The sequence below is a fragment of the Myzus persicae genome, unplaced genomic scaffold (assembly GCF_001856785.1).
Source record: "Myzus persicae strain clone G006 unplaced genomic scaffold, MPER_G0061.0, whole genome shotgun sequence".
Taxonomy (NCBI): domain Eukaryota; kingdom Metazoa; phylum Arthropoda; class Insecta; order Hemiptera; family Aphididae; genus Myzus; species Myzus persicae.
This window is the reverse complement of record NW_019100802.1, coordinates 278,358-305,255: the sequence shown is the minus strand read 5'-3', so window position 1 is coordinate 305,255 and position 26,898 is coordinate 278,358. Positions and strand designations below refer to the sequence as shown.

Sequence of the window (26,898 nt, the reverse complement as noted above, 5' to 3'; positions counted from 1 at the left end):
ATAAATTGTTTGTAAAATGTAAATTTTACTTGGCAATATTATGCTTTAGGAACCACTGTAGGTGAAAAAGTAACACGAAGGCGTCCCAGACTTCATTCGTCCAAGAAGGTTCCGCTGACTTTGAACGCGATTCTTGTGCGCCCAATAATAATTTTATTGCCCTTACCCCTTCCAGGTTTTGAAATATTATTTTGTCATTACACGATCACTACGGCAGATTTCATGAGGAACCCAGTTAAAACAATAATTGTTTCTTATCGCATGATATAATAATAACAGCTAGGGATATACTAAAGTAAAAAACATACTTATCTCAACTATTATAGGTTACACAATATATTATACACAGACATAATATTATAATGATAGATACATCGGACGGCATATTTGGTGTTTTGATTAAGTATCACATTTTGTTCATTTTATAATATAATATAATATTATTATACAGGTATATAAAAATTGCTATTTGCTAAAATCAAAAATTTAAATGTCTAACTAAGTATATAATTTTAATATTATAATATTTCTAAAACAATGGTAAATATATAATATATAACATAATGATACGCTTATAATAATAATATATACAAATATTTATATATAGACATATAGTATTATGAATCGTATACATATACAATATACATATAATGCATATATGCATATATATATAGAGAAACGTGTTATTTTTATAATAATAATAAAATGTGAGTTGGGGGTTAGTTATTAGAATATATACATGCATCATTGGTTTATGCCTCATTTTATATTTATAGGTAGGACATAAAAAAATATGCTTTCATAAATTAATGTATAATTCAATAATTGTTCAAATTGAGCAAAATTCATATTAATTTGACTCTTAGGCGTTACATAATATATTACATATATTATTTTTTATTACTAAAAAAATGTACAACATCGTGTCATCTCGCGTAGTAGTCAAGTACTATAATATTTAATAATACTTATTTCTGCGTAATGCATAGGTACAATAATAAAAACAAAAGTAGGTACAATAATTATTATTACAATAAAATTCTTACCTAAATCACATATTTCATTACTCGATTAGCCTTATATACGATATTCGTCTCGTCAGGATAGCTTGTGTTTACTATCTACGCGACACATTCGCACGAGTCCATAATATACATAGGTAATATACTGTACCGTATAACATTGATTCCGGTATACACGTGGTATCGTAACATTATTTCACATAATATATTATAGGAAAATACAGTTTGGGGCTGACGGTATATATACCTACTGTCTACTACGCGGTTTCGATTATATACCACGCGCGGTATACACATCGTCAACAGTCTTCTCGTTCGGAATGATACCACCTACCTACATACCTACATTATCGCGAATGCGTAATAAATAATTTATTACCGGTAGCGAATATAGCGATATAATAAAAAATTTAGGTAACGAAGATTTTTTTTGAAAATATTTTATCACGTATAACACGCACATTATCCATTTATTCGGTTGTATATTATATTATATTAACCGGGGATCTAAAATAATACCGAAGACGGTACCCGATATACATACCTAATACAAAACCCTTGTAACAGCTGTTGCAACCATATAACACAAACCTACCAATTTACCAAAAAAACAGTCCTTAATAATAATAGGTATATTCTACATTATACTCCAAACCACGGGCGTAGACAGAGGGACAGGGTTGTCCGACGGCCCATATTGGATCACAGCGATAAGCGGCACCAAATGTTCTTATCAAATTTGACAAAAAGTCGCGTCATACTAGCGCCATCTACAGCAATTTTAGATAATAAGTAACTAGGGAGCGCTAGTATAAAATGACTTTTTTTCGTATATATATAATATGCAATTCGATAAGCACATTTGAGGCCGTTATAATATTATTACTCGTCGTGCAACCATGGTATCTACAGAGTACAGGTACATCTATCTGTGTCCCGAAGGTTCCTGAAGCTCCCGGCTAAGAAAATGTCAGCAGGCAAGCATGAAAGGCTCGGGTCGATGACAGCCCGATTGAATGGTATTAGGAATAGACAATTTTTTTTTTCATTCAACTTAATTTTGCTCTGTTTAGTTCAGAAGTACAAAATTGGCGTCACACTTTTCTGAGAAGAAAATTAATCTCGAAATCTAAATTTTAGAAAATGTACACCTGTGAATGTTTTTATTATGAAACTTCAAAATAATAAAATCCAGAGGGAGACTGTATAGAAGAGTAAAATGTCCCATCAAACAAAATATTTCGTTCGAAATCAAAGTATTATTAAATCTTACAGCCTCCTAGCTCACCCACACAGAGTCCTGCAACTGCTCCCTCTGTCAACGGATCCCTTCCACCGATATTATATATAAAGACCTGTCTTCGGAAACAACAACAGCAACAACAACAACAACAACAACGATAACAACAAAGAAATACCATCAATCCCACGCACACAACAAAAAAGCAATAATTGTGCATTATAATATTATGAATTATATAATTATAATTAACGGAAGAAACAAGAAACAAACGGAACGGAGCACGTCTACACGTACACCTCGCCCCGCTTGCGCCTGTTGGTGGCCGGCGTCTTCCTGTCGTCCGTGCTGGACACGCTGCCGCTGGAACTGCCGCCGCATGCGCTGTCGTCCTTGTCCGAGTGGTGCGCGGCGGCCACCGTGGACGCGGTGACGTCGGTGATGAGCAGCCGCTGTGCGGGTGGCGTGGTCGCGCCGCCACCCACCCCCGACCCCGTGGTGATGCCCAGCGAGGATAGCAGCGGCCGGCTCATGGACACGGTGGACATGGCGATCGGGCTGACCGACATGGTGGTGTACACGGCGGTGCCGGTGAACGCCGGATTCAACACGCCCTGACAAACGCTCACGGCGCCGGTCACTCGGCGCTGGTTGTGCAACGTGCCCGACAGGTTGGGATCCATTTCTTGGATTGGAGACAACACCACCTGTGACGACAGCAAAACAAATCGTTTTTTAATCATTTTAATTTACAATATAATTATCCCGCAATAGTTATCAATATTTATTACCATCACGGAAAGATTCACAACTATACATTTGTTATTTTTTTTAAATTTATATTGTTACTTATTATGATTTAATAGGTAAAAGTTGATTTGGTTTTTCGCATCATTAAAAAAAAAAACATTTGATCTTAAAGGTTAAAAAAAATCTCAAAAATTTAAAATTCAACGACTATATCACGTAATATTGTACTAAACTGATATATTCTAATAATTGTTACAATTTTAAATGTTCGGCAAAGTATGAAAGTTCAATAATAGTTCGAACATGATTCAAGTTCCGGTTGTTCACAAGTTCGAGTTCGTGAAAATTTAAGTTAGACCCATCCCCAATTTTGATCATGACGCGTTTATTTGTACGTGTCGTACCTATACCTATTATTATTTACAAATACGTCTCAACCGGAGCCATCGTATTCGGCGCTGCTCAATTAGCCCTAGCTGTATTTTTTCGTAAACTTTAGTGCCATTATTATTATTAGAAGTATAACGTGATAAACACGTTTAAACTCTTTGGTCAGGTATTTTTTTTTGAAGCATTTTTGGTTTTCAATTTGGGTAATAATATACACACAGCGCGACTACGGTACTGCGATCGGTGCCTACGATCTACAATGACTTTCTCGAATGAGATAAGTACCCACAACCTATCTATTTACAACCGAATAATTAATGTTAAGACATTGTGATTTGGTATTGAAATGAAAACCTAAAAAATGGTCACTACCTACCTATATAATAACTTTCGTGTACAAAATGTAAAGTCGTAAAATTTGTTCGAAGAAAAAACGAAAAGAAGCATTATTTATGTGGTTTGAGCGAAAACGAAATCAGAGTTTTTATGCGGTTCGAACGAAAGCGCGTGTTGGGCGAAACCGGACCCGACCACACTATACATGATTTTGTGTTTCTATTATCAAACAAACCGTGATCAATTTAATTATATACGATCGTCTCAAAGAATAATTTAAAAAAGTGTCAAATTAGTTCCGTGACAAACGCGGGGTAAAGAAATTTAAAAAAAAAATGCAAACGAACCGCGATTAAAGCGTTTACACATACATATAAGAAAAATAAAAAATGAATAATAAAGTAAACATATATAATATGTTGTCGTGTTGATGATATCATAAAAAATTCAAAGCGAATGCGTTATTTTTTGGCATTGATCGTGAACATGAACGAATTACGTTTTTTTTTCTGACATAGATCACTGCATAATATGCGGATATGATAACTGCACGTAAGTCAGTATAGATCTTCCGCATCGGCCAAGTTTTCCTAACTGCTAAGCAACGGATATTAGGTATTACAATGTATTTTATAAGACAGTTTATACGGAAGGTGTTGACGTGTGCCCCCCCCCCGCCTCTAAAAATTGGTAATTTTTCTATTTTCTATTTTTTTTTGAAACGGACTTGATGGTTTTGGAAAATTATAACCACTGTAATAATACATATTTTCATGTTTAGATATCCATATTCTCGAAACAATAGATATAGAATTATTAACATTTTTGTCTTCCGCTTTTCTCAATGACCTTCCAAATGACCAAATGCATGCATTTAATACTATATGAATAAATGTATAGTTGGTGAGGTATACATATTTTAATAGCCAAGACTTATAATTTCTATTAAATGTCTTTATTTTTTTCGAAATAGCCACACCTTCGTTTATTTTTATTCGACATATTATATATTGTGCATAGCCGTTCAGATACACTACGACAACCATCATATTTTACATGCCGATAAGCAACCTATCTACCCACAAAATGTTTAAGGTATCGTGTTCACCCGATATAATGCAGATAGCCGCTGATAACTCGAAACACGAACTGTGACTATAATATAATATGATATTATATTGTATATGTATTACGGTGGTGGCGGAGGAATTTAAAAAAAACGAACGAATCACGCGAAAATTTACTGATTTAAATCGGCGGCGGTATACATATATATTGTAGATATATTGTGTTTAGTAAATTCGTTTTAAAATACATAGGTATTGTATGACAGTGGCACGCCCGTCCCGTGACTGCTGCGTGCAAAATTGCAAACACACTGCAAAATCGGTTTCAAAGTCAACGATTGCAGACGATATTACCAGGTATGTATAGGTAGGTACTTGTAATGAGTACTTGCCATATTTCATGGAGCTTATATTATAACCTAGGCACTAACTAATTTACTATATGTACACTCACATATATTATAGCAAATACGATGTCCACCTGCATAACACAGGTACGAATACTTCTACTGTTTTACATCTTACAGTCGAGCCCGAATTTGGTCCTCTAAACTAGTCTAAATGATATTTTAGTGTCGACTAGTGGTCGACCAGAGCCTGCCTCCTCCCCCCACCCCACCATAGACACAATTAGACCTCAAATACGTGGAGTTGTATAATTGTAAACCCATAAAAGATGGTATTTCATTAGAATATGATAATAGTTAGATGTAGACCTACAAAAAAGAAGGGGCGCTTAAGACCTTTACATCTTCCTTGTTGTGCAAACACGGTCCTCCTTTCTGGAGAGGGAAATAAATAAGTGGGAAATTAGAGAACCGCTCTGCTGTACAGCATTATAGGTGCAGCTGGTCATTGAACAGTAAGTCATATTGTAGAGTATGTGTTAAATTTGTGTTTAATAATAAATGAATTCTCACGGAAAACGATTCCATACGAAGACAGTCCGTCTGCTTACATCATTACCTAAGTATATTTTATGATACATAAATTATACAGGATGATTCGGCAATCATGCTCACCCCTTTTTTCTTCAATAATGCAGTTACTTAAAATCTGATTTTTAGAATTTTTTAAAATTAGTACTTACAAAAACCATATTTTTAAATTCTTGAGTTTTTTTGTATTACTTGAAGTGTCCTGTAGAGATACAAACTTCCGTTTTTCAAATAAGAACCACCTTTTTCAACTGTAAATTATCCAGTGAATAGTGAATAATTTTTTGAAAAATTAGGCGTTTCAGAATCAAAAAATTCGTAGGAGTAGTTTTTAAGTTATTTAACTTTATGTTCCAAAAAAGGTACACGGTAATGGGTTTATAAGAAAGGTGGACTGTAGTGATTTGAAAATCATAAATATTAATCTATCAACATCAATAATTTGTAAAAATTGCCAAGGTTTAATAAATGTTAGTTCCAATATTACGGCTATTTCATATTTTTGTAAAACAATTTCTTATCACTATTCTACCATAGTACAAACATTTTAATTACTAATTAAGTACTCATATGAATTACTCATATGAATTTTGAATTAGGTACATCCAAATTTTCAAAAAAATTATCCACTAAATAATTTACAGTAAAGAAGGGGGATCTCATTTGAAAAACAAAAGTTTGTATCGCTACATGGCACTTCTTTAGTACAAAAAAATTAAAGAATTTGAAAAAATTGTCTTTACGTATATATTTTTAAATTCCAAAAATCAGAATTTTAATAAATGTATTATTAAAGGACAAAATAGGGATGGTCATGCTTGGTGAATGATTAAGTATAATACAAACATACACAGAATATAAAATAAAATATAAATATAAATTTTATATTGCTACTAAACTAATTTATTTCACTACCTTTACAATAGGCGGAATTAATTTTTACCGTACATTTTACTTTAAAGAATTATATTGTGTGTATAAAACATAATAATATAATGATATACTTTAAATTATTCAATAAAACAAATATAATTTTATGTTATTATTAATACATAAAATACATACCTATATCGTTACTATTCGTTAAAATATCTAATTTCCTCTCAATTTTAGCTTAAAATTCCTATAAAAAAACTGTGCTTACACATTTGTTGATTTCTTGATTACAGTATTATGAACTAGCTACAAGAAACCTTCTATTAAATTTTCAATCCTTAACTTAAAATCTGAACATTTTATAAATTTATAACTACAAAATCATTAGCAAAGTTTCATCATATTTGTCAAAATATTAACTTAAAATGCCTTGAAAAAAATATCTTGCGAATAAATCATTAATATTTTTAAAAAATCGTTTGAGAAGAAATAGTTAAATTACAAGTGAATTTGCGCTTCGATCGTTCATAAAAAGTTTATTTGACTCCCCAGTGTTTTTAATATGTGAATATTAATTATTTATTTTGAATAGGTATCTAATATTATAATAAATTTAGGTTATTTATACAAACTTTGTTTTTTGGTTTGATAAATTTCATCGAAATTTTAACTTTTTTAAAAATATTGTGACTATATAATTTTCAATTTTTTTAAATTATTATGTTAACAACTAGAGTACAAAAATATAATTTTTTTTCAAAATGTTGTCTTAAAACAACTTTAAATAATGTAAAAATGAAAATACAATATCATGAGTGTCTTACGTGGAATGGTCCATCCTGTGTAATTAACCAACTATCTTTTGGTTGCACTTATACTTAATATTGTACAAACGATAAATAATTATTTCGCTGTACGCCTGTACTTTAAAATCAATGACTTGAAATGTTTAGGTCCAATATAATTATTATTAACTATTATCTAGGTAGATCTTTCAAAATTAAAAGTAACGAATTATACTTATATTTTATTCCAACTCAACGTTAAAATATTAAAGTTTTATGAATGTACGTCTTGAACCGTATGTAGGAAATGTTTGGATGGAAAAACGTTGTGGTATTCAGTCAGCAGACCCACCCCAAATCATGTAATAGGATTATAATATTATACTCGTGTATACAAACAAATAATAAAAGATTTCTCGAGATAGGAGAGAGAGAGAGAGAGAGAGAGAGAGAGAGAGAGAGAGAGAGAGCGAGTGAGAGAGTATGAAAAGGGGGTGGGAGGATAGAACATTTTTGAAATATTTTAAATTCTGAACGGTGCATGGAATGTGGACGTCACCCGCTGTTATGAAGATGTAGTTTTATGCTTTTTTTATTATATTTTTATTGAAACCAAGAATACTGGAAATATTTTGTGTAATATTTTCATATGAATTATACATTGAGCCTAAACGACGGTACTACAGTGTTAGATCAGGTCAATTTTGAGTTTTTCAATACGATTTCTCTGAGTATTGTAGTAAAAATTCCTTAAAATGTCCACTCGATGCACTACGAATGTTTTGTAAAAAAAATAGTTGATATTGAAAACAAGCCGGTGAGTATAAACTAATTTGCAAAATATTAGATAAATATTGAAATATGTCTACTATATAGTATAACTTATTTTCAATCGCATACTATATAGTGATAATATTAAACTGATACTTATTATTATAAAAATTATATAACATAACTTGTATGCATAAATACTGAAAATTTATAATCCCTCTAATTCTACATACAATTACATAACTTAAATTAAATCTGAAATGTATTTATAATATATTGTTTATAAGTCATAACGATATAAATAATAAATACCTACCATGGAATATACAGCGTTTGAATATGTTTACTTAATAATTCGTTGAATTTTATGGTTAATTTATTATTGGTTTTATAACAATTCGCAGAAAGTCATTTAAAAAACCTTCAATATTTTAGTTAACCAGGTCATTTAAATAAAGTTACATCAAACTAGTGGGCAGAAGAAATTGCCTGAAATAATGTTTAAAAAAATGAGTAGGAATGATTATTAAGCAATTACTAAAATATAATAAGACTACTTTATCATAATTTTCACTTAACTACATAATTCGTGTAACAAAATTGACAAAATACGATTTTTAACGGTATTACAGATTACTTTAGTAAATATATGATGATTATAGTTTTAGCATAAGACATAAGCCAGGTGATTATAAACATTTTTAAGGGGTGTAACACTGGCATTTGTTGTGTCTGCTTTACAAGTGCGTAACATAGCAAATTTTCTTTCAGCAGATCACGTACAACATCTTGAGTTCAAAAATTGGAGTGAGACGAACTCTTAAGAAACTTGATGGTAAGGACATTATCTGTGATTGTATCTGGGTTTTTACGATAATTCAGTTTTCAAGTGAGTTATGAGCATTTTTAATTTTCGCTATATTCCATACATAAGACTTGCTAAAAAATTGAAGTATCGTAAAAACCCCACATACAAACACAGATAATGTTCTTACCATCAATCGACATCAAATGACATATTTTGGAGAGGGAAATCTAATAATATTATATTATGAGATAAAAAATGTTCTTGATAGGTACTAACTTTGTTAATTGTTTTAACTACCTATGTATAGTGTTAATATTTGAATGTACCTAAAAATTTATAAGTTGTACCCATTTTATCGAAACGATTAATGCTAATCAAATACCCATATAAAATGTATAGAAGATTCTGAGTGCGGTAAAAGAAATATATTGACTTTTCTGTCAACACTTTTTGGGTTAAATATAGTTATTTTCAAAAAGCTTTTCATAATATTAACCTATGCAAATATCGTGTATCATATAATATACGTAGTTTATATGTTTAGACTATAGAGTCTATGAACAGGGTAATTCACCAAGCATGATCATCAGTTCATCCCAATTGTTCATTTAATAATAAATTTATTCAATTAATGAATTTTTGAATTTTTAAATGGACCACATTTTAAAATTCTTTTTTTTTTTTTACTACTAAGAGTTTCTACTATGGCGTTTCAAAGTTCTATTTTTCAAATAAAACACCCTTTTAAATAATTATTTTTGAATAAATAACTGTGACTAGAGCTTAAATGTTGAAAATTATTATGTAAACGAAACACCTCTTACAAGTGAGAATACTGCTTTGCAAATGTTGATATGCTAATGTGCGATGATTCATTACATTACAAAGCATTTTACACTCGCCCCAGTGGCCCACCAGAATCAGTGCATTTGTTGTGTCGTAAAAGTTATTCAAATATTATTCAATTATTCTTTGAATAATTTATTCATACGACTTTATTATAATATTATAATTTTTATACATGCAATACCCCAGAAAAATCACACTTTACGAACATACCGATTGCCAAGTCTTGCTTTATAATATATAAAATATAATAAATATATATACCTATATAATATATAGGTGTGTGTGTTATTTATGAATTTCAAAATTAAAATAAATGCTGTACTTATTACCTATTGATTTTGACTAATTTAGTACAGAACGTTGAGTTTATACTAGATTGGGAAACACATCGAAACACCTCTTATTAAATATTTTAATATGAAATATACATTATTTAAAACAAAGTAGTTTCCTGAAATAATTACCTAATATTGATTTAGTTTATCAGATGCCGATTAAACAATGCATAATATATTAATATACAGACAATCTTAACATCTCAACTCTCACGATATATAATAATATTACACACATAATAGGCTAAAGGTAGGCCAAAAAACATAGAGAAATAATGATTTTATCGGATGGACGCATTGGGGGAATAAAATATAGGTAGGTACAAGGTACCTATTATATCAAATTTATATTTGTCTAGGTGACCTTCACAACTGATTAGGTATTTAATTTTCGTTTAAACATTTTTCAAACTCTTTTATTGCTCAGATTTAAATAATTGAGTACCTATTGAATGATTCAATGATTGATCAAAATGTTAGTATTACAAGCAGTTATACATGGATATACTGTTGTACAACAGCATACTGTTGGTATAATTAACTTGTAAAGCTATTTTCCACGATTATAGTGTATTCATAAATTGCGCTTCTCTTCAATGCTTAAACATTTTTAAAGCAATTTTAAATACCTACTTATTAAAAAAGTTGGTACGTGAACAAAAAATTTTCAAGGTCTAACGATTCAATTTGATTTCAATAATTTCAATAAAACTATGCTACTTATTAACGGTATAATAAATCAGATCAGGTCATCAGGACGTTTTTAGTTTTTAATCGCTAGAAATTACATTTGAAGAACAAATATATGGTTTTAAACGCATCTGAGATCTTAATAAAATACTAGTGTTCGTGTACATGAATTCGCTAAAAATTACAATGGTTGTGAGAATAGTAATTATAGTTATGTTATTTTATAGTAATCGTCACAATATATATATTTGTTCCATGGTTTTGATATTTTATCCTTGTTTGACTATAAAAGTAAGCATCACCTAAATGGTAGAAATACTTAATGGTCGAAATAATTAAATTATTATGGAACTACTATTTCTGTATACTAATAGAAGGTGTACCGTGGTGGGTATTTAATTTAATATATTTAAAAAAATACTTTTTGCCTACTATTTAATAAACAGTGTTGTAATTTGTATGTGACCTTGTATATCGCTTTATTGGTCAGAGCAGTAACGTGATTCATGTCAAAAAATGAAAATATATCGTCAGAAAATGTGCTTACTATGCATATTATTATGTTGCAGATATTCTAATACAAACGATATTTTTCAAAAAAACATTCCAAAAAATATAAAAATGAATCTTCATTAATTGTTTCTAAGACCGTATAAAAAATAAAAAGATTCAAGATACACCAAAGAAACAAGCATCTAGGTGCACTTATTATTAAATGTCGAAAGATACGAGATATCTATCGAAGTCTCAAATACGGTTCAGTGCTCACCCCTGCAATAGCCTACCAGTTACCAGAAGGTAGAATCAATAACCAGGAGACAAGCAAAATGTATAGTATAGTATAGTGTATACCATATTATTACCAATTTATTTATTTTCAGTTGTGCGAATGATGCATTCCTATAATAGTTATTATTTATTAGACACTATTATTACAAATTAAAAATTAAATACTTATGTATTTCAGACTTCAACACTAAAGTTTAGCAGAATTGTTTTACAGCTTGAAAAATATAAACGAATTTTTAAATAACTGACTCGCATGTTATACGGCTGCATTTATAAAAAAGTAAAACTTTAATCCTAATTAAAAAAAAAAATAATAAATAAATATTATGATTGACTACGACAGCTCTTTTTTGAGAATTTCATATTTATTTATTTTTTCAGCCAATAAAACGTATATATCCCATAAAATAATGATAATATTATACCTGTACGACTGCGGGCAAATCTGACGGATACGTTCCCGGCGGAATAGAACCGTTGACGGACATATTTTGTTTGTTGTCCTTATCGACGGCACCGTCCTTTTGCACATCTGGCGTCGGAATTCTAGGCCTTCCTCTGGCATTCATTTGTCCATTAATCTTGTTCGAACCTAAAAGTAAAACATACAATATTTATTGGCCTTATGATAACGTGTGCACTGTACAGTATAGGTAGGTACCTACTTATATTATGTATACATACGACTAACTGATTTAAAATGTGGAACGGCAGACACATAACGGGAATGACAGCGGTGTTATAACCATTGCGATTCCTCAGAGTCCTTCGCACATAGCTGGTAATCAAAATACTCCTATTTTTATTTTTTTTATTCTAGACCATAACAAATAAGTGCTTCGTGTCAAACTATCATCTGCACATTATGCAGGTACAATATGATTACGAAATCGCCGTACGTATAGGAGATAATACGAAATAAAATCTTTATAAAAAATTATAAGCTGCACGTCATTATAGACTTTAAAATATCGTATACGACAGTTGTTATATTAAATAGATCGAGTGCCGATCAAGAACTATGTAGGTACTTGTTTAAGACTTGCTTTTGATTTTCCTTAATCGCTGTGTGATATAATATATCAATGATAAGTACAAGTAATAACTGTCAAACTAATTTTAATACTTTTTATACTATTTTATTACAAAATGCTATTACAATATTTTTAAATAGACATTATTCAATGTTGCTTTCATTCAAATCACTGTAAACGACTTGTCATAAACGAGACTCGAGTAGGAACTCGACAAATCATAATATTATATAATCGAAAGTTTGACGGCAATGTTGCCTTGTTGCATGGACGTATCTAATATCTATTATGCATGCGAATATGGGGCGAGACTACAAACTGTAGTCTATTATCAACACAGCATAATTGATCTAAAAGGTATTTAAAATTTGTTACGACCTAATCTTTACTTAATATATTAATGTAGCTCATTTATATATGTATATCTATCCGCTTCCTTTGTACTACTATATTCTATTATGGGTACTGATTACACAGTGTTTTATAAGTTAATACAAATTAGTCTAGTCGAATTGATCATTTTGTTGTATTTAAATATAATTATTATTGCATCAGTGATGAGCCATTATATCCTATACACATGACTTTTGAACACTTGTAACTTTTAAGCTCACGGTTTTTAAAGTATTGAATATCAACGTCAAAACGTGCAGCACTATAGTCTAGAACACGCCTACAAAAAAGACAGCTCCACATTTCGTGATTAGCTATTATATACTAAATTGATTTTGTTCGGTCTCTTCAGTACCTATACTCGAGTATTCGCGTGCCCGGTTGACGTATTACCTACACATCGTACGAAAATAATTGCAGTTTCGATTAAATTGTCATAAATTTGACTTTGCTCGAAATTAAATCGGAAATTAGTAATTATACACATCACGCGAATCACGAATACAATGTAGTAGGTAGCGGTACTCCGTATAATTTGCACAGAGCCCTACTAACCGGAAAAATTGTTAATAATATTATTCGTGTTCGAAAAAAATTGGTACTCTGCAGCGTTAAGCCATTATAAAACGAATTTATTATATCAAGAATTTCAGGTATCCGATCCCGATGCGACTTCATCAATGGAACGCCGAAGGTAAAGGTACCTAATATAAAAGTTATATAAATGCCCATCGTCCTACACTTATAGTACACTCTCTAGTACTACACTCATAGTGTCATCCCGAATTAATATTTTTTTCATTTAACATTAGGTTATGACTTATGAGCATCGTATAATAAATCGTTAACGTAAAAAACACCGAAATGCGTCTGACTTGGAATTCGTAACAAAATATTACCAATATTATTAATTTCTTCGAAAAAAATTTCAATTCTATATACACGTGATTCGAAACTATTCAAAATTAATATTATTATACATCATTGTGCATTATGATTGTAGATACATCATTGTCTGTAAGTAGCCTACTTGTACATTACTGTGTATACATACATAAATTTATAAAGTGGATATTCGTAAAAAAAAATATAATTTTTAAGAACGAAAACTAAAACCATGACATTATATACCTGTATAATATAATTACGAACGTTTGTGTAGAAAACTAATTTCTTTTTTGTGTTACAATATCCTACACGAATCACTTGGAATATATTATTTGATTATTCGCCATGTAAATGAATGATCAGGCTAAAAAGTTGAAAAAAAAAGGTTTTTTAATGTGCATTTTTACTAAATTTTAATAAATCACGTCGAGTAAATATATAATATACAGGTATATAGATGAGTGGGTTGCAATTAGAAACCAAAGTAAACGTATGGATACCAATACAAAGTGGAATCACTGATCACGACTTCGGATTGGTATTTAAATTTAAAAAAATTCCTGTTCTGCAGTTTACGTGTCTAATAATAATATGATATATATATCATTATACGCCTAAACATTATGACGTAGACACCTATCTAATATAATAATATCTGACACGATATTATTTTATTCGCGTGTGGTGCAAAAAAAGTGAAAACCCGTAGTTCTACAGATTTGTAGTAGGTACTAAGCGATTACGACAATGATTCCGCGTAATTTTTGTTCGAAAACTCGCGGTAACATATTAAGATTTGGCGATTGGCAAACTCGGCAAGAAAGTTTTTGTTCCTAGGTAGCTAATATTTCTACACGAGTGAACGATGATATGGTTTCCTTGGCTAATGAGAAACGATGATGACGCACTTGGGTAATAACTACCGATTTAAATCTTAAAATCCGTACGCGTTTTGTCGATTTCTGTTCAATAAAAACAAATACAAGCAAACGAGTTATTAACGTGACGACCTTCAGAACGAATAATGACGTTTAAAAAACCACGTGAAGTATCAAAATATCTAATTAGCGTTTTCCGATTTTTTTAAGTTGACGTCGTATTATACGAGTCGTATACTAGAGACACATCATAATATTATGTATATTAAATATATAGATACCTAAATAATAGCACTTTATTTGTATGATCAACACGTAGTTATAAATAAATACCGTCGTAATAATATATAGGGTGATAAAAAAAAAAATTGAGTTTTAATTTGAGGACCGATTACACTAGTCTTATGAACTTGTAAACATGTGTAGGTATCTAACCGTTTTTTTCCAAAATTATTATAGGTTTGAATTCCTATTTTCTCGGTTAATGTGTCTACTGCGTGTCCACAACTACGATCGAAACGTTATTTATAGGTACCTATATAAAATAAATTGCCAAATCGAATGTTGTTGAGCTCTATAATATATATCTATATTGAGATATGTTTTAACAATTAAAAATAAATCGTGTTCATCGGGGTTAACCCGTTGAAAAATATTATTTTTTAAAGTTCAAGCAACCTGCAGAAATATTACCTTGAGTACTGCCCCGCCGACTTTTCATAGATTTCCTACCCCACAGTCGGTCGTACAGCGTGATCTTTTGCAAATGTGGTGTACTGCCGTTAATGCCGTTTAAGTGACCGTGACCGTTAATTCCAGCAGACACAGGTAACCCATTTTCTGGGCTCGAGTAAACCGAATTGTGTCTGGTTCGATTGAACAGACCGCCAGACGAATAAGTGGTCGATGACGATCTAATTGATCCCACCCGGTGTATTTGCCTCTGGAACCAATTTTTGCGGCGTTCAGCCATTGGTGTGTCAACACTTTCCTGTAAAAACAAAAAAATCGAGTTTATATTTAATTAGGAATTATATGCTGCAAGTACAAAATGAAAAACCATCTTTCTATATTATGTGGCAAAAATATTATCTGTAGTAGTCAGATAGGTATAGGATTACACTGGAGTAGTTTAGATACAAAGAGACTTACAACGACGGCCGACGAATATAATATATAAACACTGCTGACAAATAATTTGATTTTAAATCAGAAAGCAAATTATTTAACCATAGGTATATCGTTGTATTTTTTTGGCCAATATCAAGCGATTCGTCGATTTTCGATTACCTATGTTTGATATCGAGTGTAGGTATTGAATTTTTTACGAACAATTCTAATATTCTATACCTGTAGCTCCAGCCGACATTTAGTAGTGAACCTGTGAACTCCATTCACGACAAGTGGCGCCAAAATAATATTCTAGTCGCATTGCAAACATAATAATATAGCATACACTATACAGGTACAACCCACACACAAATATACACAATGAGAGTCACACTGTCACACTGATATGCGAAAAAGACTAAAAAGTAACAATCTTCCGAGGGATTTCATCAGGGTTGATTTTTTTGTCGCAGAACAATCGCCTTGCATTATTCCTATAATCCGAACCTAATACCAGTTAATATAGCAGGGAAAAGGCTGTTTGCTCTTACAATCTTTATTGTTTAGGTCAGATCATGGTGGTCTACACAGGTCGGCGTACGACGATATGTATTCTATGCACTGGATTGCCGAAGTGGCGTTTATAGTGAACTATTAGCGCTAGTATAGTCATCGACCCGACTTGTATTTTATTAAAATATTAATTTTTATGATTTAAAGTTTTTAAAAATCAAATTATTAAAATATTCACACATATTTTTTAAAATAATTTATTAAATTTTATTTCCTTTTTTTCCGTGGCTTATTTTTCCCGTGGATTTTTTTCCCAGGATTTTCTTTTACGAGGCTTCTTTCCCTACATTTATTTTAAAGATAGTAACACTAAAATAATTATGTATGATTCAAAAATATTCAATCTATAATTTAAGTGCTTAGGAATTTGTATGTTATTGTAGGTTTATGAGACATGAATTAAAAATAGGACAACAATATTGTTTTGATAAAATATCAAATATTCAAGTCGATTACTTGATATACTTTTATTGCTTTTCCATTCTCTTGCGGGAAATTTTTCTCGCTATTTGGAGGAGTCCGTTAAGGAACGTTTCACTGTATGTATATAAATCAACGAATACATAATATTATATACATACGTTACGTGGCTATCGGTGTCACAGCGAGCCTCCTTCTATCTACCAATATATTATTAAAGGTATCTTAAATAAGTGTAATGGTTTGGTAAATATATAAAATCTTATAATATACAACCTATAACTTACGATGAATGACGATAAAAGTATATATTTTTATTGTACAATATAATTCAAATGAATTGTTTTCCATTAGAAATTAATCACGTTAAATGAGATAAGCGTCTCAAACTATCGCAACATTATAATAATATATATTGTAATGTGTCATACACTCGATGATTACATTCATATTATAAACATTTTAAAACATAAACGAAAGTATACATAGAAGAGCGCATGTTCTGCTTTCTCAAAAGACACCCATGTATTTTATATCTGGGTAAGCATGTTGCATGTACACATTGTACTTAAATTATTATAATTATAACTATCGGTTATTATACTAGGTATTTCATTAGAGGAGTCGAGGATTTAAAAACGATTTGACTGCGATTACGCGTACGCAATAGGTGCAATCATAATTAGAAAACGCGTCGATTTGTGAATTGAATTCGCATCGACGTCCAAACAATGATGAAAAAAAAGCCCACGAAAAAGTCTCGTGTTCTATACTTCTATGTGTTCAGTGTTAATAATATAATCAACTATAAACTATTTCATATCTGAGACATACTATTTTATTTTTGAAGATGTATAATGGTATGGAATAGAGAACAAATAATTAGATTTTCGTCAATGTTGTACGAATTTTTAAATTATTGCAGACATGGTCGGCGAGTTAGAGCTAGACGGTAATATGAAGGGTACCTATATTTATCATCACAGAACATACGAGTACCTTACCTACAGCAATCACAAATTATTATAATAATAATCGGACCGACCTAGTCGAGATCAGTGCCACGATAATACGTACCTAATATTATTATTATTATTATTATTAGTATTATTATTATTATAACTACTATACTTAGTACGTATATGAACTACGCATGGACTACTATTATATACTGCAGCCACCTGTGGCCTGCAGTGCGCATGGGACTCCTCGATATGCATTCCTACACGATTGCTTGACCTTCGATCGAATATAGGTACGTACTTACACATGTTATGTACCTACGTACATGTGCGCACGGAACAAAAATATCAAAACCAAAATGTAAACACGGCGGACACAATAAATTATAATTTATAAATTTATAATACAGTATAAGTAGTATACTTACTACCCGTCCGAGTTCATTAATCTCAACACGGCGAGCCCGTGGAGCGGTCGACTTATCCAGCATTAGTGCGGGACGTACACAATTATTACAACACGCGCAGGGACTGTTATTATTCGAAATACGAACCGGTTTGAAAATATGTTTTGGTTTTTTCAAAAACAAATATATAGGTACAATAGTGCCTATCTCTCTCACAAAATAAACAGAGCACTTGATTGACTGCTTTGGTTTACTCGATGCGCTTCGGTTTTATATTGAGAGTTTCCAACCTTGTTTGTAACAATTCAATGATGTAAAGAATGTTTTTAAAATATATTTTTAATACTATTCGCTGATAAATTTATTTTCAAGTATTTTAAATATTTTTCGCAGATCCATACTATTTTTAAAAAGTGTTTGAAATACTTGTCGAATGTCTGATTAATCTCCGGATGTCTACGGATTCCGGAACTTATAACTCAATAATCGATGCAAAAGTAACTATGTATGAATTAACTCAGCAAATTATTATTTCGATATAGTTACTCGCAGTTGCCTACACGTAGTCCCTATCATTTATCACATCGGTTGAAACTGAAATACGTTCATTCCCAATTATTCGCAGAAAATTTTTATGGAATGGTAACCAACTGAATTTTGAAGATCATTCAAAACTTAGTAAATCGTATTTTTTTTGGTTGTATTACATTTATACGCTCAAGTGTTTATGACTACACGTTTTTAGTAGGTACGCTCGCTTATTATGGAGCATATTTTAATGTTTTTTTTCTTTACAAACATATTAAATAGTACCCACCTAGATATTTGATTAGTTGTTAGTACTTTAAGTCTTGAATGTGGACCATAATTTTATAAACGGTCGAGTGATGATATTGAAATACAAGTCGATTTAAAGAGCGCACCTATTTCTGACATGTTTTCGATTTTCGTGTGTGCGGTGTGTGCGCTAGTAGGAAGTTTTACTGTTACCCACGTTGAAAATATAAAACTATCCGTTGTACAGGAATGAGGAAGCGCTGATGTGCATCGTTTCGAATACTTTTGCAAAATAATAATGAAAATAACACTCGACGATTCGGTGTGGCACGTGATTCGCATGTAGGTACAATTAATGCGATCACGCGGAACATCGGCCGATTCATCTGCGGCATGAGCAGCAGCAATAAGATCGATAACCGCTGCTATAAATATGGCCAATAAAGCGGTTAAACTACCAGAGGTTTGCAAAAAAAGTATATTTATACATCGGCTCGTCGGTGGGGAAATCGATTAGACTTAAGGTGATTGATTGGTGGAGGGGGAGGGATTAACCCTGGTTATAAGTCCGCGGACTTGTCCAATGTTTATACAAGCGACAATAATAATAACAACAATTATTATTACAAATTACAAAATATAAACAATAATATATTATAATATTATTATAGGTATGTGTACATATATTGTTATTATTATGATATATTGTACTCACGTAGTCTGCGTACACGTCCTCGGGCACCGCGGTCTTCCTATGCATGTGATGCATCGGTGCCATGTTCGCATACAACGAATCCGATTCCTTGACCTTATAGCACTCAGCCGACCCCTTGGGCTCCTCGCGCCTGTAGTGTTCCGACGCCACTGTGTACGGCAGGTCTTTGGGCACCACCTCGTCCCAGTACTGGTCTTTCAGTAGTTCCGGGTGCTCTTCGTGCATTTCGTCTACGATCATGTACGCCGCCTGTACAGATAATAATATAATATATTATTACCACTATACTATATACGTATATATTATGCTATCCAACCCCCGGGGACATTTTCAATGATCGTATTATATAATTTTTGGCACCCTGCTAAGTGGGACCGTGATTGAGTCAGACAGTCCTTATATTATTGTGCCTTGACCATAAATTTACACATACTATTGTTATATCAATATTATCGGACCAAATCTATTCCGGAACCACAGCATTATAATGTATAAGGTACAAGAAAATAAAATAAATACTAAAAATCGTAGGTCAATCAGAGGACTCTTCCGACACATTGTATATATACCGAACAGAAAACACGAGCTCTTTCCAGACGCATCCTATGTGAACTAAGAGTTAAGACTTACGTTGTAATAATACGTTATTGCGGTATATTCACTAATAGTATATTTACCTTCAATCGATTCGATCATATTTTTAGCCCCCCACCCCTCAACCCTAACTCTGACTTTATCCTCTCAATCCAATACTTTCCTGGAGTGGTCACCTAAACGCTAAACATGCTACTGACTCTATCTTCTTCAATCGCACTTCTATACTTGAACATAGCACATGTCTTTTTGTACACACCCGATGACCCTCAATCCTTAAATTTATTTACCTATTCGTATACCCTATGCGCAAAATCACCAATATGCATTCCTTACTTCCTCACTTTCTACTTCATATTTGAACACATCTATCCCAAGGGCGTATTTGACCTGTGTCCATGTGTGGAAGAGAAACTATTTTATTTTTTAATGTGAATACACATATTGAATACAAATTAACAATATTTTTATTCTTTGCAGAGTTAAAAATGTTTTACAGCTAATATCCTAAACCTTATCTCACATACAATGAATAAATTAAAAAAGTATGAATACAAATATAACTGAGTAATGTAAGTTATTAAATATATGTATATAAGAATAATAAAAATACGAGTAATAGGTACATACCAAACACATTAATTAAATTGTTTTTATATTAGTTTTAATGTACCATTTGATAAAAAAATTGAGTGAGAGAAGAGGAAAACGTGGAAGGGATGATTTTTGATTTACACGATTTACACGGTTTTATAATATTAGGTACTAAATACTGTTCATTGTTAGTCTAATTATATGGTTTCCGCACGAGTTTCACTATAATCATAATCATATCGCACTATTATCTTTAATGTATACATAATACAAGACAGTTATTTTATTATATCAACCGCATAGATATTATTATTACAAATACTTAAAAAATGTACGATTATATAATATCGAAATTTGTCTGCTTAGACGCAAGTAAATAAACAACCATGTAGTATAATATACCTAATAGCGTCGTGTATACAAGTATATTGATCGTTGCCGCTAGCTGGTTAGTCATTAACTATAATATTGTCGTCAATCATTGTTATTGTATGTTATCTATTGCAATATTATAGTTAAATAATATCGCGCCTACATACTGTACGAGCGGTAGTTCCGACTTAAACCCACGTACATTAGGATAAGGTATCCCTAGGACGATAAGACGTGTCGATAACGAGCGACACCGAATACGTCACATTTCTCGCGTATGTACAACGTACAAACGCATACACCTATACCACATACATTGCGAATAATACACGTCTGTGGCTCAGTCGTACGTGCGATAACTACACATTATTAGTCATGTTGTACTATTGTTAAGCAGATACTGCGCCGTATTATAATTATAATAATATGTATTATTATGTTTATCGTGTCGATAAAATAACCATTGCGGCAAATATATACAGGGTGATGCGCGCGGGTTTGACACTTGTTGCCCACCATTTGCACAGCCAATCCCTGCGAATATTTATCGGGATTTGAAAAAAACAATCGTTTTATGTGTTGGTTAAGTACCTATTATAGATTTTTTACTGTTTTTCTTCATACAAGTCATTTCATAAGTGTATATTAGATAGGTATAGTTTATTTTAGATTATGAGCTGACCAAAGAATGTATATTGGTATTAAAATTCAAGGTTTTTTTTAAAGAAACACCATTATTTGTCAAAATCAGTTTGGTTCTTTTTATTTTCATTGAGAAATTAATAATCGCAGAGACATTACATTTTTATGAAATATTGAATGTACAGTGAAACTTTCGTACCACGAAGGCTCGACGGGCACCAAGAGAAATTCAAAAAAATGATAACCGTAGACTTGAAACCTTAGGCAGGTAAGTATACTGTTATTGTTAATACCGGTACAACTTTTAAAATATCTATGATATTATTACCTATAACACGAACCCATTCACACCATTCAAATCTACAGTAAGCGCAGATATTGACTTTTATATTATACACGATGTTTTTGGCAACAATTTTTATCTTAAAGTTAAGAAAATACAAATAATATTGTGACATGAATTATGCTTAGAAAAATAATGTGCTGTTCCGTCCGTTTCATTAGCTTAGAATCATTTTTTTGTATACGACTGTTTTTTACATCATCTATTACAATAACCCAGTCTAAGACGACATTCACTCAAACTTTTAAGTCTCGAAACCTACCTATAGTATATACAGTTGAGTGGTTTTTTAAAGCTTCATACCAATTGTCATTGTGCTCACAGATCCTAACTAAGTAACTAGTTCGCTAAATTTCTTGAAGCCTGTATTTCATACGTAAGTACATAAACAATTCTGATTATCTTGAGATTCTTAGTATATTTCACTATTCCAGTACAGTAAAACTAGCTTAAGACGCTCCCGCTTCAGACGCTGTTCCCTCCGGTTCCTTTTCTAATAATATTCCCGCATAAGACGCTCGTGTGAGCTGGTTGCTTGAAAAACGTTTTAAGCAAGTTTTATTGTGTTAAATTTAGATTTGTAATAAACTTAATTAAGCGAAAGGAGTGTATCCAGCAAAGTTGTACTGCAGATTTGAAATTATAATATTACTTTGAAAACTTGTCACCTTAAGTGGTTATAAAATATATTCAGCTATATTTTATACACCAAGGCTTAACAGATAAATAATAAAATATCACTAATTGTTTACAAGCTGTACTATATACTAATATATGATAGGCATATTATATATACTGTATAGGCACCTACTTTAAACTGTATCAATACATTTTATTTAAAAATCCCAAACAAATGTATTGAATGAAACACTCTGTATATAGGTCGAGTACAATGAAATAACGAAACTATGTGCGCCCACAGAAATAATTAATAATATATTAAACTCATGACTGATAATAATGTACCTAAATATTTTTTAATCATAAACTCTCATACATCTCATACTTGACGTTTTTTTTGAAAAAAAAATTAATAGTTAAATCACCCGTGGTCTATTGAAAACATTAAGCATTTTACACATTAAAATATTTTACATATTTACATAATGTTAATAATGGTAACTGTTAATTGTTATAAGAGTTAACAAATAATAATTGACATAAAATAATATTATATTCGCCGAAACTACTGTTCAAAAATTTAAAACTTAACTGAAAACTTAACTCCACGACTTCAGTTTCAGAAATAACTACAGTCAACAATTGCAATGATGTGTGAGTACCTGTATAACAATGGTATACTTCGAACCACAGTTTCTAATAGTCAATAACGATTAACGAGGTATTTTTGTCAATGAATTATTTTCCAAAAACAACCAGAAAATTTAATTTGCTGTATAGAAGATTTCGAGTCACTGGATAGATCACTGTAATGGATGTGTTAAATTTTAATTCAATAATAAATCATTGTATATGATACTAAATATGATGGTAAGCCAGGGATATGGATGAATCTTATATATTAGAATGAGATATGATCTCTGACTCTCTGAGATTAGTTTATCTTATCTAATATCTATCTTATAAGTACACACTATGTAAGACCTCTGTATAGTAAGCCGCCATAATGCCATATAGTGGATCACTCGTGAGACATTCGTTTTGACTTAAGAAAATTGAATATTTTTTTTTGTTTATATTATAATATAGGGTTGCCACTGGCTATACAAATAAAAGAGACTTTAACATAATCTATAGGTAGGTAATACAATATACATATAAAGATTAAACATGAATGTTAACTACTCAAAAAACTGATCCATCAATTTTGACAAAAAATTTATATTTTATTTATAAAAGGTTCGTTTAGAGTACAACTTGACCACGTTTAAAAATATACCAAATGCAATGGTTTATCTAATCCAACACGGGTCGAGGTTAGTTCGCAAAGCTGAAGTTACATCGACGCCGTTTTTCCGGTAAACTCAAGAACACTAAAATCGAGATACATCGCTATAGAGGCTTAAAATAAATGTATCACTAAATAATTTGTTCGTACCAACCTATGAATTGATGAATTTTGATCTTAAAATTAACTAGAACGATAATTTACGTAATGCACAACAAAGTAGTTGTTGTTTATTTATAACTATTTAATATGTGGTTTAGAAATTATAATGAAAATATTGGTATTGGAATTTGCAACAATTATTTTTGTTTTTAATTAAATGTAATGTGTGCACAACAGGATCATGTCGAGCAGTAACAAAATATAGAAATATAACGCTTGAAACACGCCTGCTTGTATACAACTTTCGATTATTCAAAATACATTTCAAAGACAGATGAAGGTATATTATGTAAAACAGTGCTTTATAAATAGCGTTAATAATAAAATAAGTTATTTCAGGCTCTGAGTCATACGAAGAATGTGTTATTATTATGATATGTATAGAAGATGAAAAAAAAACAATGTTTACCTATCAAAGAATTGGTTAATTAATAGTACTTATACGCTTGTATCTAAAATGAATTAAAAGTTTATAGATGTACAAGTATTGTGTTAATCGGCTAATAGAAATAATATTATAATTTAATCAAACTTAACTCTTTATAAAAAACAAAAAAAATTACGCAATAACCCAGTAACAGTATTGATTACCTAGGTATCTATAACTATGTTTGATCATGTGTCTATATTATATTGGATTGCATAAAGTCAATACCATATTTAGGAATATTAGGCATTTTGAAACATCTTTAAATTGTGTGATCGGAGTATCAAAGGGTTACGATTGTTATTAAAGTCCTTGACCTTAATTATAACTTTATTAATTTTGGCATTACGACAATACCATCAGTCGAACGATTAAAACGAAAAAGAACATTATAATAATATTATAGTGCGGCCTCTTGTCCTGTCACGCTTATGTGCTTACCTCAAAAAAAGAAACCAAAACCGCGGATATTGTTCATTGTACGAACGGCGATGTTTTGTAATTAATGTTTTAAATAAATTTACTAACGAGAATAAAAAAAAACAAATAACATTCATTCGTCAGTTTCAGAAAACATTTGTCAACTGTTTGTGTGTAGGTACGCGTACCTATCTTATTAATATATTATCTGATTTTGGTCTCAATGGACTGTAAACTGTAAAGTCGAAATGTGAAAGTCGTCCAACTATTGTTGTGCTTTAAAATGATAGAAAACAAATGTATAATATAAAAAAATTTGCATTTGAAGGTACACGTATTTTGTTTTAAACGAAAACTGGAATAACTCGTTTGATTTGAAAAAAAAAGTATACAAAATAATGTATATGCAAGACGCTGTAAGACGATATGATTCAATTGTTTCTGCTGCCATTGTCGCAGTTTTTGTTGGCAACGTATATTATACCAATATTAGTTATGGTTTCTACAAATATATTATATTATGTCTTGTGGCGGAAGGCGCCCGCGTGTAAACGTTTTAAAATTCTATGAATATGCATTTTTATAATAGTATTAATTATAATGTTAATATTATCAAATCACTTATGATATATACAAATATAAGTAGCTAATATAGTTATAAATGCATAGATATCTATAGTGATTACCTAGTGAAAAACTGTTACGTATTTTTTTTTAAAACATGAAGGCACATAATCCGAAGACAACGATTTTTAAACTCAATTAATTATGATAATATAAAATATGATACAGTTAAATCGGGTAGATAATAATATTATGATACGTGTGAATTTATTTTGAGCTTATTTACTTCCGGTTACCCATTACAGCTTGTATAGTTTTGGTTTTGCAAATGATAATATTTTTACAATGATAATGGTATTATTTACCTTTATATGTCGGTCGATCAGCCAGTTGAGCTCGATGTCGTCGTCATCTTCGCCAAAAGGTCCAATGAGAACTTCCGCCACTTTCAGCCATCCGACGAAGAAACAAAACTGAAATAATAATAATAATATATACATTATTATATACGATAGTTGACTTCTTAACAATATTAACAATTAATAATAATATAATATGACGAAAGACTGCAAACCTCAATAATCGTCAGGATCGGTACGTACAGGTCGAACTCTTTAAAATCTTTAAAACCCCATTCTGGTGGAGGCTCCACCATCTGAGCACCGATGAGCTGGGCGCCGAAATAGGCGTACAACGACAACGTGACCACCTGTCGCACAAAATTGACCGTTTACAAAAATTCAAAAACACATGGGCACGTATACGCCGTATGCAATACGCAGGATGTTCCAAATTTTATGTAACAGCAAACTTTAGCATTACATAGTAATACTATTTCATAGTAAAATCTGCTGTCACTTAAAATTTGGAACACCTTGTATACATGGTATTATTATAGCAATTCGTGTGTGTTGTACTGTTGTTGCAGGCGACGAATTACGAAATAAATACCATACACACGAGCGTACCACGGGTAAGCACGCCAATGTATTGCTGTAGGTACCTTTACCTATAATACAATATATAATATAAAAGAGCGTATTATGAAACAGTATAACAAGTAGATAT

The 26,898-nt window shown here is 31.3% G+C and overlaps 1 protein-coding gene across 2 annotated transcripts in view; it reads right to left on the bottom strand.

Annotated features, from left to right (window-relative positions):
- Window positions 1-1,066: 1,066 nt before the first annotated feature.
- Window positions 1,067-26,898, bottom strand: part of LOC111043164 (bestrophin-4) — a 53,027-nt gene continuing 27,195 nt past the window's right edge. For both annotated transcript variants that reach the window (XM_022328045.1, XM_022328044.1), the window contains exons 6-11: window positions 26,405-26,539; window positions 26,196-26,303; window positions 19,804-20,052; window positions 15,533-15,830; window positions 12,072-12,238; window positions 1,067-2,969 (exon numbers count right to left, since the gene is read on the bottom strand). In XM_022328045.1, the coding sequence (XP_022183737.1) occupies window positions 2,550-2,969; window positions 12,072-12,238; window positions 15,533-15,830; window positions 19,804-20,052; window positions 26,196-26,303; window positions 26,405-26,539 (1,377 nt within the window). In that variant the 3' untranslated portion in view covers window positions 1,067-2,549. The remainder of the gene's footprint in view (window positions 2,970-12,071; window positions 12,239-15,532; window positions 15,831-19,803; window positions 20,053-26,195; window positions 26,304-26,404; window positions 26,540-26,898) is intronic.